This window comes from Microtus oregoni, unplaced genomic scaffold, assembly GCF_018167655.1.
Source record: "Microtus oregoni isolate MIOR12 unplaced genomic scaffold, Mior012 000023F_ref0000262, whole genome shotgun sequence".
NCBI lineage: Eukaryota > Metazoa > Chordata > Mammalia > Rodentia > Cricetidae > Microtus > Microtus oregoni.
Window position 1 is genome coordinate 36,232,348 of NW_024543082.1, and position 17,776 is coordinate 36,250,123.

The 17,776-nt window shown below is 45.9% G+C and overlaps 1 protein-coding gene across 1 annotated transcript; it reads left to right on the forward strand.

Moving 5' to 3' along the window:
- Positions 1-4,163: 4,163 nt before the first annotated feature.
- Dnajc28 (DnaJ heat shock protein family (Hsp40) member C28) lies at positions 4,164-6,954 on the forward strand. Its single transcript, XM_041673265.1, has 2 exons — positions 4,164-4,404; positions 5,769-6,954. Exon 2 carries the CDS (start codon positions 5,797-5,799, stop codon positions 6,943-6,945), a length of 1,149 nt encoding a protein of 382 aa, XP_041529199.1. The 5' UTR covers positions 4,164-4,404; positions 5,769-5,796; the 3' UTR covers positions 6,946-6,954.
- The last annotated feature ends 10,822 nt before the right edge of the window (positions 6,955-17,776 follow it).

Consider the following 17,776-nt stretch of genomic DNA (forward strand, 5'->3'; position numbering starts at 1 on the left):
GAAATACCACTTATGTCATAGTGCTGTTGCAAGGATTTAGAAACTAAAGCCCATGCCTCTTGTTCTCATCAGTTCTCTTGACTGAGGAGAACCTCTTGGTAATGCAGAGTTAGAATGTTACAGAGCCAGAACAATGCCAGGTGGTGGTGGTAGATGCCTTTAATCCCAGCACTTGGGAGGCAAAGGCAGGTAGATCTCTGTGAGTTTGAGGCCAGCCTGGTTTACAAAGTGTGCTCCAGGACAGCCAGGGCTACACACAGAAACCCTATTCTGAAAAAAAAAAAGTAATATAAAAGGCTGGGTGGTGGTGGTGCACACCTTTAATCCCAGCATTCAGAAGGCAGAGGCAGGCGGATCTCTATGAGTTCAAGACCAGCCTGATCTACAAAAGCTAGTTCCAACACAGGTTCCAAAGCTAGAGAGTCCCTGTCTCAAAAAAACTAATAATAATGATGCTAATAATAATAATAATAATACTAGAATGTTACAGAGTCATAACCAATTTATATTGAGCTACTTTTAGTTTAGTTTTTTTTTTTTTAAAAAAAATTATGTACATTGGCATAAGGGTCAAATCCCCTGGAACTGGGGATTATAGACAGATGTGAGCGGCCATGTGAGTGCTGGGAATTGAACCTGGGTCCATCCAGAAGAGCAACCAGTGCTCTTAACCACTGAGCCATCTCTCCAGACTCCTGGCTTAGCTCTGTTTTTAAGCCATTCCTCTCTGACCAGTGTCTCACTGAACAGACAATCATGCAAAACTTCACAATGCATCCTTAGCTGACTACTGGTTTCCACCATACCTAGCCAGCATCCGAAACCTGTACCACATTTTCTCCACTCTACTGGAGCGCTCCAACCTGTGGTCCCCACCCAGGGACTTGGTAAGTGCCTGGATTTATGACCTTCTTTGATCTCTCATGTACTTCCTTCCTGTGGAACACATTATTCTGAGCAGGCTGAACCTGGCTCTTCAGGCAAGTTCATTCACAGAGCGCAGAATAAACTACTTCTTATTCCTTTTGGGGTGAGAGCTGTTTGGGTTTTGTTTTTGTTTCTGTTGTTTGTTTCTTTGTTTGTTTTTTTAAATATTTATTTATTATGTATACAGTATTCTTTCTGCGTGTATACCTGAAGGCCAGAAGAGGGCACCAGACCTCATTACAGATGGTTGTGGTTGCTGGGAATTGAACTCAGGACCTTTGGAAGAGCAGGCAATGCTCTTAACCGTTGAGTCATCTCTCCAGCCCCGTTTGTTTGTTTTTCATGGACTTTTTAACACAGAGGAGTAGTTACCCCAATGCCTGGCAAGCAGCAAATACTAAATACACATTTGCAGTGGTATATTATTTGTATTTTGATAACTAAATCGTGCCTGAAGACCAGAGGCAAAGCTAAAACCACTAGAGGTTAGTAATGGTGGCACACACCTTTAATCCCAAAATTTGGGAGATTGAGTCAGGTAAATCTCTGAGTTCAAGGCCACCCTGGGCTACACAAGATCAACGCAGAAATAAATCCAGGTGGTGGCGGCTCACACCTTTAATCCCATCACTAAGGAACCACTGTACACCCTTAATCCCAGCACTAGAGAGGAATATGAAATGAAAGGAGACAGAGTCTGTCTGTCTGCTTAATTTATGGTTGCCCGGCCTTGGTAGAGGTAAGACTTCTCTTGTGGCTTGGCTGCTTTGTTTTCAAGTTGAACCCCAGTTTCTGTCTCTGGGTTTTTATTTTTTTATTTTTATTTTTTTTTTATTTTTTTTTTTTTTTTTGGTTTTTCGAGACAGGGTTTCTCTGTGGCTTTGGAGCCTGTCCTGGAACTAGCTCTGTAGACCAGGCTGGTCTCGAACTCACAGAGATCCGCCTATCTCTGCCTCCCGAGTGCTGGGATTAAAGGCGTGCGCCACCATCGCCCGGCTTGTCTCTGGGTTTTTATTATTCATGCTACACTCATATACTATTTTTTAAAATATATTTTATTTTACATCTAAAAGCATTTTGTCTGCCTATATGTATATCCACCACATGTGTGCCCTAGTTCCAGGACAGGCTCCAAACCCACAGAGAAAGCCTGTCTCGAAAAACAAAACAAAACAAAACAAAAAAAAGAGTAACAAGTGCTCTTAGCTACTGAGTCAGCATATAGTTCCACATTTACTACTTTAAAATTTATTATTTTATGTGTATAGATGTTTTGTGCACATGTGCCTGATGCCCACTGGGGCCAGAAGAGGACATCAGATGCCCTGGAACTGGAGTTATAGTCGTGAGCCATCATGTTTATGCTGGGAATAGAACTCAGGTCCTCTGGAAGAACAACCAGTGCTCTTATCTGTTGAGCATTTCTCCAGCCACCAGATTTATTTACCAGTATTCTGACTTTATAGAGAAGTAATATCTTGTCTAAAGTAGGATTTTCAACTCAAGAAGTTTTTATTTGTTTCTTCAAAACAATTGAGAGGGAACTTGAAAATGAAAAAAAAAAAATTTTTTTTTTTGAGACAGGGTTCCTCTGTGTAGCTCTGGCTGTCCTGGAATTCTGTAGTCGAGGCTGGCCTCGAACTCACAGAGATCCACTTGCCCCTGACTCCTAAGTGCTGGAATTAAAAGTGTGTGCCACTATCACCCAGCAATGAATAAGTTGATAAGAGCACTGACCGCTCTTCTGGGAAACCCAGGTTCAATCCTGGGAACATACTTGGCTCACAACTATCTATAGCTCAACCTGGCGCAAAGGTATACATATGTTCAGGCAAAACACCCATGCACGTAAAGTCTAAATAAATACATAAATAAATACATAGATAAATAATGGCTGGGGAATTGACACAGTGGTGAAGAGCCCTTTTTTTTATTCTTTTTTTTAAAATTTATTTAATTATTAAAAAGTGCCCTTATTTTTATATTTTTATTTTTTATGTTTTCAATTTTGGTTTTTCAAGACAGGGTTTCTCTATAGCCTTTGGGGCCAGTCCTGTAACTAACTCTTGTAGGCCAGGCTGGCCTCAAACTCACAGAGCTGGGATTAAAGCTGTGTGCCACCACTGCCCGGTAAGAGCCCTTATTCTTGCAGAGGATCAGAGGGATTGAGTCCCAGCCCACCTGCCACCTGGCAGCTCACACTCTATTTGAGGAACAACCACCTTCTTCTTCTTCTTCTTCTTCTTCTTCTTCTTCTTCTTCTTCTTCTTCTGCTGCTGCTGCTGCTGCTGCTATTTGCTTGCTTGCTTTGTTTGTTTGTTTGTTTGTTTTTCTTTGTGTAGCCACAGCTGTCCTGGAATTAGGTCTGTAGACCAGGCTGGCCTTGAATTCAGATCCACCTGTCTCTGCCTCCTAAGTGCTGGAATTAAAGCCCTGCGCCACCACCATGACCCCAGAACAACCTTTTCTAGTCCTCACGAGCACGGCATACACCCGGTGTAAAGATATACAAGCAGGCAAAACATCCATTTACATCAAGTAGAAAAGGGGGGGGCTGTTAAAAAATAATCAAGAAATTGCTATACCAGGTGGGAGGGGAGCTTGTTTAGTTCCGCCCATGATTGAACTTAAAGCCACAGACCTCTCATTTTTTTTCCTCCCCATTCCAGTGCCTGGCCATGTGCAGCGCTGACTGTTGTTGCTGCTGGCATGGGATGTAGCACAGTTGACAGAGCTCCGAGAGTGTTTGCCTAGCATGCACAAGCCCTTGGCTTTCTACCCCCAGCAACCTATGAAAAAAGGGAAGAAGGACTGTTAGATGGAGGCAGAGGCCTGCAACTCAATGTCCTCCTCTACTAGACAGTGAGTGTAAGGCCACCGGGCTAAGCGAGATGATGCGTGCCAAAAAAAAAGAAAAGAAAAAAAAAAAACCTAACAAACTTCCAACCAACCCGAAAGACTAGCAAAAAGAAAGACCATCTTTCTAGGCCTAAAGAAGCCTACTGACAGGGCAGGTGTACCACAGGGGCAGCCTAATCTTCCTCCGTCCAGAACAATTTATCGAGGGCGGGTGCTCTCCAAATCACATACACGGTCGAGTCACGAACCCATCATTCGGTGCTGCAACTCCTCTGGAGGCCCCAAGCCCCCACCTCCCCCACCCCCGCGCCGCACCTGCTGTAGAACTACATTTCCCATAATCCCAACCGTCCAAACCCTGCCCTCGAAAGCGGGTGGAGGCGGAGCCTGTTGCCCCCTGGGTACAACGGGCGTCCCGGGTGTTTGTCCTCTGCCCCCTGGGTTATGATTCTGTAAAAAGAGGTTGGTGTCCCTGATGAGGGAGGCGGCCTGTCGCAGCGAGGAATGATGAAGGGCTCCGCAGTGTAGCGCGGCAGAGGCAGCCGAAGCGGGGCGAGCGTGCCAGGATAGAGACGCAGCCGGGGGCCGCGAGCCGCTGAGCCCCGTCGGTCTGTGAAGGTGAGTAAGGGGGTGCAGCGGCACTGACAGCTCCCTGCCAGCCACGGTGAGCATAACTACCAGCATTCCAGACAGCTCTAATATCCACTGACCCCTAGCTTATGACATCGGGGTACCCATGACTTCTAAAACGCGCCTTACAATCAAACGTCCAGTAATTCCCATCTAGTAATCCTCTAGTACTTCTTTCATTGCCTTATGTCAGTGTTCAGTGTCTTTCTCCTCAGGACCATGCGTTTTTAATATGGCAGGTGCTCGCTCACCATCCTGCCCATCCCCCCCCCAGCACTTAGCCAACTGTGAGGTGCTGAGGTTAAAGTCGGTTGCATGCTTGATTCTTTCTGTTCAATCTAGTATCACACTTAGTACCTGTCTCTGATGTGCAGCAAGTTATTCGTGACGGCCACTGTACAGTATCTGCCAAAAATAAATAAAATGAAATGGTACTTGGGGAAAATTTGCAATTTGCTGAGCATATAATTAAACCAACTGTGGAGACAGAGGCAGGCTGACCTTGAGTTCAAGGCCAGTCCAGAATACTTAGTTTCAGGACAGCCAGAACTGTGTAGAGAAACCTGTCTCAAACAGACAAACAAAAACCAGTCAAGCCAAGTCTTGACTGAACCCTGAGTCGTTTGTCATACCTTTAACGTGATTTGACTGAGTTGCTTAACCTTCTTTCAGGACCTGCTTTTCTTATAAAATGAGAAAACTGCATTAGGTGAATTCTAAGACCCTTCTAGGTCTAACATTATATGCTTGGTGGGTAGAAGAATTCAGATTGTTTCACAATATGTAATTGCTAAACATCAATGTCCACCTTCTAGCTAACATCAGTAAAATAATAAATATAAAAATGTATATATTGCCTGGTGGTAGTGGCACACGCCTTTAATCCCAGCATTTAGGAGGCAGAGGCAGGTGGATCTCTATGAGTTTGAGGCCAGCCAGGTCTACAAGAGCTAGTTCCAGGACAGGCACAAAAGCTACAGAGAAACCTTGTCTCAAAAAAACCAAGAAAAAAAAAGTATATATTTTTGCATAGCAACTTTGTTACAAAGAACTAACTTTTTATTTTTTTTATTTTTTATATGCATATGGGTGTTTTGCCTACATGTATGTCTAAGCACCACATGCATCCAATGCCTGAGTAGGCCTGAAGGAGGTGTTAAACTCCCTGGAACTGGAGTTAGGGACATTTGCTGGCTGCCATCTGTGTGTTGGCACCAAACCTCAGTCTACTCTCTTTGCCCCCAACAACTGACACTTACTAAGAACATGTAACCCACACCTTAATTTGTTATTGAAAAAAAAGAAAGAAAATTACTGATAATACAGGTTTGTTGCTCATCGCTGTTTTGTAGGTCATGGTTAGGAAGAATTCTGAATACAATGATAAACACAGTATGCGTGAAGATGGCTCAGATCTTAAGACCACATCTCATAAATGCTTCACTGATTCCTCACGGGGTAAAGATGCTGTCAGATTCTGGATCTAGGATGATCTCAACCCATAAATCCAAGAAGAAGATGAAAGAATATTATAGGCTGCTGAATCTAGATGAAGGATGCTCTGCAGATGACGTCAGGGAGTCTTTTCATAAGCTTGCCAGACAGTATCATCCAGACAGTGGCTCTAATAAGGCTGATTCTGCAACATTTATAAAGATCGAAGAAGCTTATCGGAATGTGCTTTCCCACGTGATAGAGCAAAGACAGGCCAGACAAAACAAAGCTGAAGACACAGAAGAGGAGGACAAATTCAAATACAGTACACCTCAGCACCGGCATTACTTAAGCTTCGAAGGCGTTGGCTTTGGGACACCAAGTCAGCGAGAGAAACAGTACAGACAGTTTAGGGCAGACCGTGCTACGGAGCAGGTGATGGAATATCAAAAACAGAAACTTCAGAGGGAACACTTTGCCAATAGCATAACTGTCAAAGACGTAAGACAGAGCAAAGAACAAAAGATAACTCAAGCCATAGAACGCCTGGTGGAGGACCTCATCCAGGAATCGATGGCCAGAGGAGACTTTGACAACCTCACCGGAAAAGGAAAACCTCTGAAGAAATTTTCTGGCTGTTCATATATTGATCCCATGACTCACAACTTAAACAGAATATTGATAGATAATGGATACCAACCAGAGTGGATTCTGATGCAGAAAGAAATCAAGGATACCATTGAGCAACTTCGAGAAGGACTGTTAGTATCTAGGAAGAAACTTGGGAACCCTCTGACACCCGAAGGACAGAAACAGTGGAACCAAGCCTGTGAGCAGTTTCAAGACAACATCCAAAAGCTAAACAAGCGAATCAGTGATTTCAACTTGATTGTTCCCATCCTCACCAGGCAGAAAGTCCATTTTGATGCCCAGAAGGAAGTGATCAGAGTCCAGAAAATGTACGAGGCCTTCATAGAAGCAAATGAAAGCACAGATGAAAAGCCAGTCCACGTTAGCCAGGAAGAAGAGAAAGCGCCCAGAGTCAAGACAGGCTTTCTAAACTGGTTGACTTTGTGGAAATTCATTAAAATTTGACTCTTTTGACATTCACGGTCATTCCTGCTCTGGTCAGTCTTGAGTTGCCCTGACAGCAGCTGTAGAACCTGAGATTGGTTGTTGTACCCCAAGGACCTGAGAGTTGTGTGCCTTTTTAGTGTTTACAGAACTAAACACACCCCTGGTGATAGATGAAAAAACATAAGAAACCAACTTGAGAGAAAATTTATAGCATTGCTATAAATAAGGTTGTGGCAAGAAAAGGTCCGCCATCTGAAGGGAAGGTTGAGTCAGGCCAGTCTGCACTGATGGGTAGGACAGACTCAGATCCTCGACTCGCTGGGGTGCTCCTGAAGCCTCAGTGCCCTTTGAAGCTCTAGGAACTCAAAGGCAGTTGCTGTCGACATTTCTAAATGTAGTTATTTAAACAACAAAACCAAAAGATGTATTTTTGAAACCCAAAACTGAAGAAGTTAATGCAATTTAACCAACTAAAGTCTCCAAATGAAATTTAAAAATCTCAAGGAAAAAAAAGAGGGGGATGGAGAAACAGCGGGGGAGGGGCAGGAGTTGAGAGTGCTTAGTCCTTGCTGCTCTTTTTTTTTTTTTTTTTTTTTTTTTTTGGTTTTTCGAGACAGGGTTTCTCTGTGATTTTGGAGCCTGTCCTGGAACTAGCTCTTGTAGACCAGGCTGGTCTCGAACTCACAGAGATCCACCTGCCTCTGCCTCCCGAGTGCTGGGATTAAAGGCGTGAGCCACCACTGCCAGGTTAAAAACTTTTGAATCACCTGGTGGACGGAGGAAAACTGAGGTCAGGAAATAGCCTGCTGGGACTCTGGTATTTACAAAGACCTTCCCTGTGGGCACTAGACAAAGAAACAGCCAAGTAAGTACAGGAGCTAACTTTAGATCCACTGGCTACAGAAGTTAATCTTAAACTAGTTGATTTAAAAGTTCTAAGAATAGGCCGGGCATTGGTGGCGCACGCCTTTAATCCCAGCACTTGGGAGGCAGAGGCAGGCGGATCTTTGTGAGTTCGAGACCAGCCTGGTCTACAAGAGCTAGTTCCAGGACAGGCTCCAAAACCACAGAGAAACCCTGTCTCAAAAAAAAAAAAAAAAAAAGTTCTAAAAATAGGTTCCAATGCTAAAGAGTTTGAATGTATTTTTTTTAACTTTTAGAGGGGGCAAAAATCTTTACAATCAGCTGGGCAGTGGTAGTGCACGCCTTTAATCCCAGCACTTGGGAGGCAGAGGCAAGTGGATCTCTGTGAGTCTGAGGCCAGTCTGGGCTACAAAACGATTTCCAGGACAGGCTGTTACACAGAGACCCTGTCTTAGAAAACAAAAGTCCTTAAGAGTTCACGTCTGGTTTGTTCTCTGGTCACAAGTTGAAAAGGTAAGTTCCCATAAACTCTCCATGGTGTCCTAACCCAGACTCCCTAGAGACTTTTCAGCAGCATAAGAATTCAAATTACTGTCTTGGGAACCCAACTTCCCATCTTGGGGTCCCTTTGATAATGAGGTATCTGAAGTTTGTTCCTTGGGGCTTTAGCAAATGACGAGACAGGAGTTGATGAGATTGTCGTTCTCTCCTTCAGCATATCTGGGGCTCTCGGGTTTGCCTAATCACTTTGAGCACAGAGTTGGGTACCTAGGAGGAAACCAAAGTGGGTGGAGAGGAACCAGTCCATCTCCAGACAGCAGAGAGATGGAATTTGGAAGAACAGCTCCTGACACTGATTTGGGGCCATACAAGTCATTCTGGAAAGTTTTTGATTATTAAACAAAGAAACCTACATCCTCAAAGGAAGTCGGGACCCTTCTGCTTCCCTGAGTCCTCAGAAGGACTTTGGGGCCCTTCTGCTTCCCTGCATCCTCAGAAAGATGTCGGTGCCCTTCTGCTTCCCTGAGTCCTCAGAAAGAAGTCGGGGCCTTTCTGCTTCAGTGATCGGCCATAGTTAGCATAATAAGCAATTCTTTTATTGGAGTTATTTGGCTTTTAAGGTGATAGTACTATATATATATATATATATATATATATATATATACATATATATATATATATTACTATAAATGAAATTGTCCAACAACATGAAATATAGTTTTGTGATAGAGTATGGTTCCAGAATATTTTAGAAGCCTATTTTTCTGTGATTCATGTTTAAAAATGGGAATTTGGAGTAAACATGAATGAAATAATTTTCAGTATTGTACATGAAAAGGTGAAGTTACCAGAAGACTATTAATTCTACTACCATTCACTTTGTTTGCAAATGTCTATATTAATAAAATGTTAATGATTGTCCAGTCATCCATTGTTCTATAACAAATAGTAAATGATAACCACATTTTAACAACCTGAGTAAATTTTTAAATCTTTTTTTTTAATTCTTGTGTTACTATTTTCTTTTAAAATTTTTCTATTTGTATATGTGTTAGTGTTTTGCTTGCATGTATGTTTGTGTATCATATGCATGCTAGATGCCCAGAAGTGGGCCGATCTCTTGTGCCTGGAGTTATAGACAGTTGTGAGCTACCAGAGAAGTGCTAGGAATTGAACCCAAGTCCTCTGGAAGAGCAGCAGCAGGTACCCTTGACCCCTTCTGCCCTCCTTTTTCTTTTTTGTTTGAAGCAGTTTCGTGTAGTCCAGACCTCTGCTTCCCCCTCCCTGGTGCTGGGAGTGCAGGTGTGCACCACTGCACCTGTTTCTGTAGAGCTGGACTAGAACATGCAGGCTTTCACACACGCTAGGCCAGCACTCGCCCGGCTGAGCTACACCCCAGGTCCCCCAAAGATGATTTACGTAAAGACAGCCTCGTTTTAGTAACCTGTCCAGGACAGGGTGTGCTTAGGCGGAATTGATCCTTGTGCTGTCGCTGCCAGCTCTTCCGCTTACCGATGGCTACGGCTGTGATCAAACACCCTGGCAAAAAGCCGCTTGGGGAGGAAGGGTTGATCGCTCACTGTTCCTGGTCAGAGTCTGCTGTTGCACGGAAAGCTGGGCACCAGGAACTTGACACTGCCAGTCCCATCGCATCCACAGGCAGAAGTGGAGAGACACGAACGCGTGTGTGCTGCCTGCTCACAAGCTTTTTCTATCATACAAGTCAGGACCCAAACTCAGGAAATAGTGTGGGTCCTCTGTTAAGTAAGCCTTCCCACATCAATGGAGGCCAGCGAGAAAACCCTGATCCCAGGCCTGCCCAAATGCTAGTCTGATCCAGTCTGGTCTAGGCACTTCCCATAGAAACTTCTTCAGTGACTCTGAGGTCACACCAAGTTGACAAAACTGCCGTGGCAATTTCAGAGTGCATTGACAGACATGTGCGGACTTCTGCCTTTTTCTCATCCCCCTTTGCACTGCTTCTTTCTCTAGACCAGGACTGGCCCAGTGACCTGAGGCTGGAGTCTCAGATCCATAGGCCCAGTCTTAGTCCTAAAGCTGAACCCCAGGAGAACAGCCACGGTCCGATGTCGGAAGGAGAGAGAATACTTCCAGGGACAAGCAAATGTGCATTATTCAGTCATAAAGGGTAGGAGTAACCCAGTGAGGGTACCCCAGCAGCGGTAACAGGAAGTGCATCTGAAAATAATATGCCAGCACTTGGGAGGCCTTTAGTCCCGGCACTGGGGAGGCAAAGGCAGGTAGATGGCTGTGATTTTGAGGCGAATCTGACAGTGAATTCTAAAGCCAGCCAGGACTACATAGTGAGACACTGTCTCAAATTAATGGGAAAAAAACCCTAAAACTCAAGCTAAGAGGCATGGTTAGGAGGAGCCCATGCCTAGGAGGAGCATTGCCATGCCCCCTGGCCAGCTAATGGTTTCCCTATTCTTAGAAATACCATCCATCCTGTGGTCAGTGTTTTGTCTTCCGCTGTCTGTTGATGTCAAGACTTTTACTATGACTCCATCTGAATTCTCAGAGAGCTATAATTGAGGGGACCAAATGGACTCCTCACCCTTAAATGTAACCCTGGAATACAGACTCCCTGGTGTGTCTGTTATCACCGCCACCCTGGCCTTAGGCAGAGGACAATGGACCCCTCTACATCCATGTTTAAAGACAACACAAATGTTGTAATAGCCCCGGCACCAACAGCTGACACTAGAATGGACCATCCAGTCCTCTTCACTTAAGGCTCAGGCATCAGGAGAGGGGAAACATCTTTAGGATGGGACAGCCTCTCCTATTGCTTTCTCTAGTTTGCCGTTAGGCCTGGTTCCCATGGAGAGTGACAGTTACAGTCATCTCCCTCAGAGGAACACCCTTAAGGGCCCAAACCATGCCTCTGTTCATCCAAAATCTAGAGTAGGGCCTAGGGAGGATGGAAATTTCTTTGCCACCAATGGCAGTTTCAAAGATCTGGCTTCCTGTGGGAGGGCCCAGTCTTCACAGGTGGCTGACAGGAACACGGGTATTTCCTAGCACCCTTAAGAGACAACAAACCAGATGCATCCAGACACCTCAGTGAGCTTACGGATGTTCTCAGAGAGACCCACAGCTGCCGGAGGGTTCCTACCTCGGGTTCACAGGTAAAGGGGACATCTGTGGTGCTGAAGCTCTGCCGTGAGCGTTTACCCGCTGGTGTTGATGGTTGATTCCCACCTCCTGTTGCCGGTAAACTTGGCTCTGTCCACTCTCTCATCCAGCTACAGTGCGTTAATCCATCTGGGATTACTATAAGTAAATTCCCGGGGAGGGCTATCTTTAAGAGAGACTTCCACGTAGCCGACAGCACAGGAGACCCGGGGTGCAGCCCTGCCACCAGCCCTGGCCTGAGTTCCCTTGGTTGCATCACGCCTGGAGCCTGACTACAGAGAGATTGTATCTGCAAACAGGAAGCCAGAGAGAAACTGGGTAGGGCCAGGTTCATGCTTTTGTAATAACCTTTCGGGAAGAACCAATTAGAGTCCTGGGTAATATACCCAGATCGCTTCCTGGAATGTGTCCCCAGTTAAGCTAGCCCCCCACCCCACTGGACTGCACCTCCAATACTGGTGGGATTGTTTCTTGAAACAGGGTCTCTAGTCCAGGCTGACCTATACTCACAGCATCAGGAGCTGGGATTACAGGCATGCAACACTACACTAGGCTCTAGACCCCACTTGATGTGGTTTTTATTAATACTTAGTAATTATTCATAATTATGGTCTTCATTATGGCATTTTCTTTTTTTAAATTTATTTATTATGTACATAGTGTTCTGGGCACCAGATCTCATTATAGATGGGTGTGAGGCACCATGTGGTTACTGGGAATTGAACTCAGGACCTTCGGAACAACAGTCAGTTTTCTTAACCTCTGAGCTATCTCTCCAGCCCCCTCATTATGATATTTTCATACATGTATTTTTTATCACATTTACCCCACTGCCCTTTCTTGCTCCCTACCAACTCCTGCTGATTATTTACCTATCTTTCTGTCTGTCTGTCTGTCTATCTGTCTTCTTATTTATTTGAGACAGGATCTCACTATGCATGTATGTAGTCCAGGCTGGCTGGGAAATTATAGAGATTTTCCTGCCTCTGCCTTCCTAGTGCAAAGGCATAAGCCACAGCACCAGGCTTGCTTATCTGTTTATTTATTTTTGAACCTGTCTCACATACCCCCCAAGACTGGCCTCAAATTTGCTATGTATCCGAGGTTGACCTTGAACCTGCCTATGGGTTGAGAGTGCTGGGGTTGCAGGCATGTATCACTATGCTGGGTTTATGTAGTGCTGGGCATTGAACCCAGGGCTTCAAGCATGCGAGGCAAGCAGGTTACCAAGTAAGGTGCATCTCTAGCCCTAGAGACCACTGCCCCCCTGCCCCCCTTAAAAGACTCCATCCGTACCACTCCCAATAGTAGTACCCTATGGACCAAAATTCTAACACCCGAAATGTTGGGGACAAACTGATAGTATATATCAGTGCCAGTGGACATTTTCTTAACTGATGATTGGTGTGGAAGGACCCAGCCCACACTGGGAGGTGCTGTCCCTGGGCAGGTGGCCCTGGGGTGTGTAAGAAAGAAAACTGAGAAAACCAGAGGAGCAAACCAGTAAGCGGAATTCTCCTGTGGTCTCTGCTTGGGGTCCTGCCCTGGCTGCCCCCAGGAGCTGAAAGACCCCCCCCCCCCGCCAAGCTGCTTTGGCCATGGTGTTCATCAGAGAAACAGGAACAAAGCTAAGACCAGGGTTGGTCCTGGGAGTCTCAGAGCTTTGCTTAAAGAAAGGGTGGCAGCCATTGTGGTTTTGGTGGGGAGTCTTTTGCTAACTGTCGTCCAGCGGGCCTTGACCTTGTGGTCCTCTGACCTCGGTCTCTCAGCTCCGTCTTCTTTCAGATGGTCCATACTGATGGTGGCCTGCATCTCTCATCTGGGGAAGACGGGACTCTGAAGCCAGGCCTTTTGAGTTGGTCTTGGTAGAAGATAAATTTCCAAGTTTGAAGCCAGCAAGATGGTTCAACCAGTGAAGGCTCCTGCTGCTACACCGGAGTTTCCTTTCTGGCTTCACACGGTGGGAGGAAGAGCTGACTCCCGCAGGCTGTCCTGACCTCCACATGCGTGCCAAGACAAGCGTCCCCACCATGCCCACCCCATTACAGCTTCTAATTTCCATTTTTAATACGAGAAAATGAGAACCCAACAGGTTCTCATTGATGGGTGGTGTCTTCAGGAACCACAAATTCAGAATAAGACATGGCGGGCAATGGGTGACTGTGGGTGCAGGAAGGGGGTGGCTGCCAGGTGGAGTTACTAGCACAGAAAACAAATGTGTAGGTGGCGGTGGCCATCAAGTTCATGGCATCCAGAGTGTGATGCTCACATGAGGCCTTTAGCCAAGCCTGTTCTGCTGGCTCCCTGGGGCAATGGGGACCGCCTTCTACAACTAAGAATTGTGACTGAAAGAGATGACATCAGGAGGTTCTCTCTCACAGTGTCAGGGAGACAGGAGCTGTATGCTGCGTTATAGTAGGTGAGGCACACTGGAATCTCTCTGTGTGTTTATGTGTGTGTGTCTCTGTGCCGTGTGTGTGTGTCTGTGCCGTGTGTGTCTGTGCCGTGTGTGTGTGTGCCGTGTGTGTGTGTGTGTGTGTGTGTGTGTGTCTCTGTGCCGTGTGTGTGTGTGTCTGTGCCGTGTGTGTCTCTGTGCCATGTGTGTGTCTGTGTGTGTGATCTGAATCAGAAGTCAGCCTTGGGTGTTGTTCCTCAGGTATCATCCATCTTGTTCTTTGAGGCAGAGTCTCTCATTGACCTGGGGCTCACCAAGTAAGCCGGGCTGACTGGCCAGCAAACCTCCAGGCATCCTCCTGTCTCTGCTTTCCCAGTGCTGGGGCTCTAAGTGGGAACTACCACACCTGACTTTTCATGTGCGTTTGAGCGCTCACACTCAGGTCCTCACGCTTGTCTGACAAGCACTTGACTGGCAGCTAACTCCCCCTCTGGCTGGAATCCCAGCTCTGGCATTCTGTAGGCATGAGCTCTGGGGAAGATGACTGAACTTCACTGTCCTACAGATTCACACAATCCTTTGTGGGGGCCGAAGAGCTGTGCCTTTTAAATAATCCAATAAATAAACCAGACCAGGCGCGGTGGCACACGCCTTTAATCCCAGCACACTTCAGTCAGAGGCAGGTGGATCTCTGTGAGTTCCTAGGCCAGCCTGGTCTACATAACAAGTTCCAGGACAGCCAGGACTACATAGGAACACTCTGAGCCACAGACAAACAGAAACAAAGATGAGCTCTAAGTTGTATCCACTTACTCTCTGCAGTTTATGGGAATTGCTGTCCTGCCCTTGGCTTAAAAGAGGCTTTTACAGCTTTAAAGAAAACATCACACGATTATCCCATTCAGGCAGATAAAGGGGCATGCCTGTCACTCCAGAACTTGGAAAGCTCTCTCTCTCTCTCTCTCTCTCTCTCTCTCTCTCTCTCTCTCTCTCTCACACACACACACACACACACACACACACCTATAGGAAAAGGGCTGGGGTGTGGCTGTGTTGGTAGAATGCTAAGGGAGTCCCCATGGGACCCTGGCTTTGACCTTCAGCACTGCATAAACTGAGCCTGGTAGTGCCTACCTGTATGAAATTTCAGCACTCTGGGGGCAGAGGGGTCAAGAGTTAAAGGTTTCTAGGGAAAACAGCAAATTTAAAGATAGTCTGGGCTACATGAGATCCTGCCTTGAAAGGAAGGAAGAGAGAAAGGAGTCCAGAACGGACCACCCAGAGAAAGGACATGATTAATGGCTGTGCTTGAGGCTGTGGGAACTGGAGGACACGAGCGATAGCAATGCGCCTACATGGGTTGTGGTGAGGCAGCAGTTAGGAGGCCACACTAAAAACTGCAGAATTATGCATTTCAAGTGAGTGGCTTTATGGTTCATAGAAAACTTTTCCCCCAATTATACATCTGCACTCCCAGCCCTCTGGAGGCAGAAGCAGGAGAATCTGCAGTTCAAGGCTCGGCTGGGCTAATGTAGAACTCTAAAATAACTCTAAAGCCATTTCTGACAACTCTGAGGCCAATTCTGAGGCCTCTCAGCAGTAGGGCTCCCCCTCCCCTGGGAACCTAACAACTGCACATGTACGTACTGAAATGTTGGGAACTTCTATCTCCCTGAGTCCTTGTGAGTGTTCTCCAAGTAGAGCTCGGTTCCTGAAATTGGGACAAGATAACCCACAGATGTCCACAGATGTTTTGACTCAGTCCCTGGGAAAGGGGCAAAGTAACCCTCAAATGTTCCCCCGTACCTCACCTGATCTGGCAACTGCTCTCCAGCCAATTATTGGTAATAGCCCTTTGAATAAGCTAATCATATAGTTAAAAAAAACAACCTCCAGACTTTTTGCTTTAAAAGTAGCCTGTACCAGCCATTTGGGGTCTTTCTGGCTTCTTGAATGCTGAAAGACCCTGTCACGACAGAATTAATAAAATCCTCATGCTTTTACATCAACTGTGGTGTGAGAGAAAAAATTAGCCAGCCCTGGCATTGTATGCCTGTAATCCCATCACTCAGGGTGTGGAAACAAGAGAATCAGGAGGAGTTCAAGGACGTCCTTTGTCAGCCTGAGATACTGATACATGAGACTTTGTCTAAAAACATAAAATTAAAAAAATTCAATGTTCCATGTCTTCGGGAAAGAATGAGTCTGAAGATCCATCCAACCTGCTCTCCCTTCTCCATCTTTAACTCTGGAAAAAGTGGTCTAAGAAGTTGTGACCCGTGGCTGGAGAGATGCCCCAGTGGGTTAAAGGCTGTCTTGCTTTTGCAGAGGACCCAGGCTCGATTTCCAACATCTATGCGGTGGCTCATGACCATCTGTTGTATCCAGGGGATCTGACGCCCTCTTCTGACTTCCTTGGGCCTTGCATGCAAGTGGTGTGCATGTATACGGGTAGGCAAAACATGCCTACACTAAAAAATGTTCTTCGGGTGGTAGTGGTTTACGCCTTTAATCCCAGCACTTGGGAGGCAGAGGTAGGTGGATCTCTGTGAGTTCGAGACCAGCCTGGTCTAGAAGAGCTAGTTCCAGGACAGGCTCCAAAACCACAGAGAAACCCTGTCTCGAAAAACCAAAAAAAAAGTTGTGATGTTGTGGTTTTTTGAAATGAATTGTTCCTGAGTGTCAGTGAGCTGGCAGAGGGAGGGGGATGTCTGATAGTCTTACATATCTGAGTATGTGGAAGAGTTGAGGGGTTTTCTGTTTTAGGTATCTGCCTAACCATGGCTGCATAACAGCTAAAAACTTACACAAAAAACAGTGGACGCCTTGACTGGTCAGTGAAGTGTTACACGGAACAAGGTAAGCTGATAAATTAGGTTGCTTCAGGGAAGGACTTATAAAATTACATATATAGTAAACATTTTTTTTTTTGGTTTTTCGAGACAGGGTTTTTCTGTAGCTTTGGACCCTGTCCTGGAACTAGCTCTTGTAGACCAGGCTGGCCTCGAACTCACAGAGATCCACCTGCCTCTGCCTCCTGAGTGTTTATAGTAAACATTTTAATCAGCACAGAAGAACCCCTTGTCCTCCAGAATGTCCCCATCCAGACCTCCTGTGGCCACCTACTGGATCCAGTCCCCGTGCATAGACTCTCCTGGGCCTCTGATGACACTCTGTGTCCACTCCATACAGGCTCTGTAACTTACACGACTCCACATAGAGGTGCTATGTTACAGTCTGCGTGGCAGAGGCCCCGAGTGGCCTTTCTGACCTGAAATCAGGATTTTAGAGATGACTTAACGGAATAATCCATTCGTCTGGAATAATCCATTCGTCTCTTCCACCTTGTCTGAGGCTGCCTGACCTTGATTTTGCCACCTCCAGCTTCAAAGTCAGCAAGGGCAGGCCAACCCCACCCCTTGCTGTAACTGTAAGTTTCTCTCCCACCCACCCGCTCCCAAGTAACCACTCAGAGGCTTCGTATTAATTATAATTGTTTGTCCAATGCGCAGGCTTATTCCTAGCTAGCTCTTATGTTTAAATGAACCCATTTCTATTAGTTTATTTTTTACCATGGGGGTCGTTGTCTGTTACCTCACATCTTGCTTCTCAGGCGGCTGCTGGCATTTCCCTCGACCCTGCCTTCTTTCTCCCTGTCTCTCTGCTTGGATTTCCCACCTACCTGTATTCTGCCCTGCCATAGGCCAAGGCAGCTTAATTCATCAACCAATAAAAGCAACATGTATTTGCAGGGTACAGAAGGACCTCCCACATCACCTTGTTACCTCACTCTGACTTTCTTCTGCCTCCCTCTTCCGCTGTGAACACCCTTCATAACTGTGCTGGATCCACCCACATAAGCCAACCTCCATCACACTTGAAGTTTTACTTTATTATATTGGTATTTGAGTAAGAAATGTCCCCCATTGG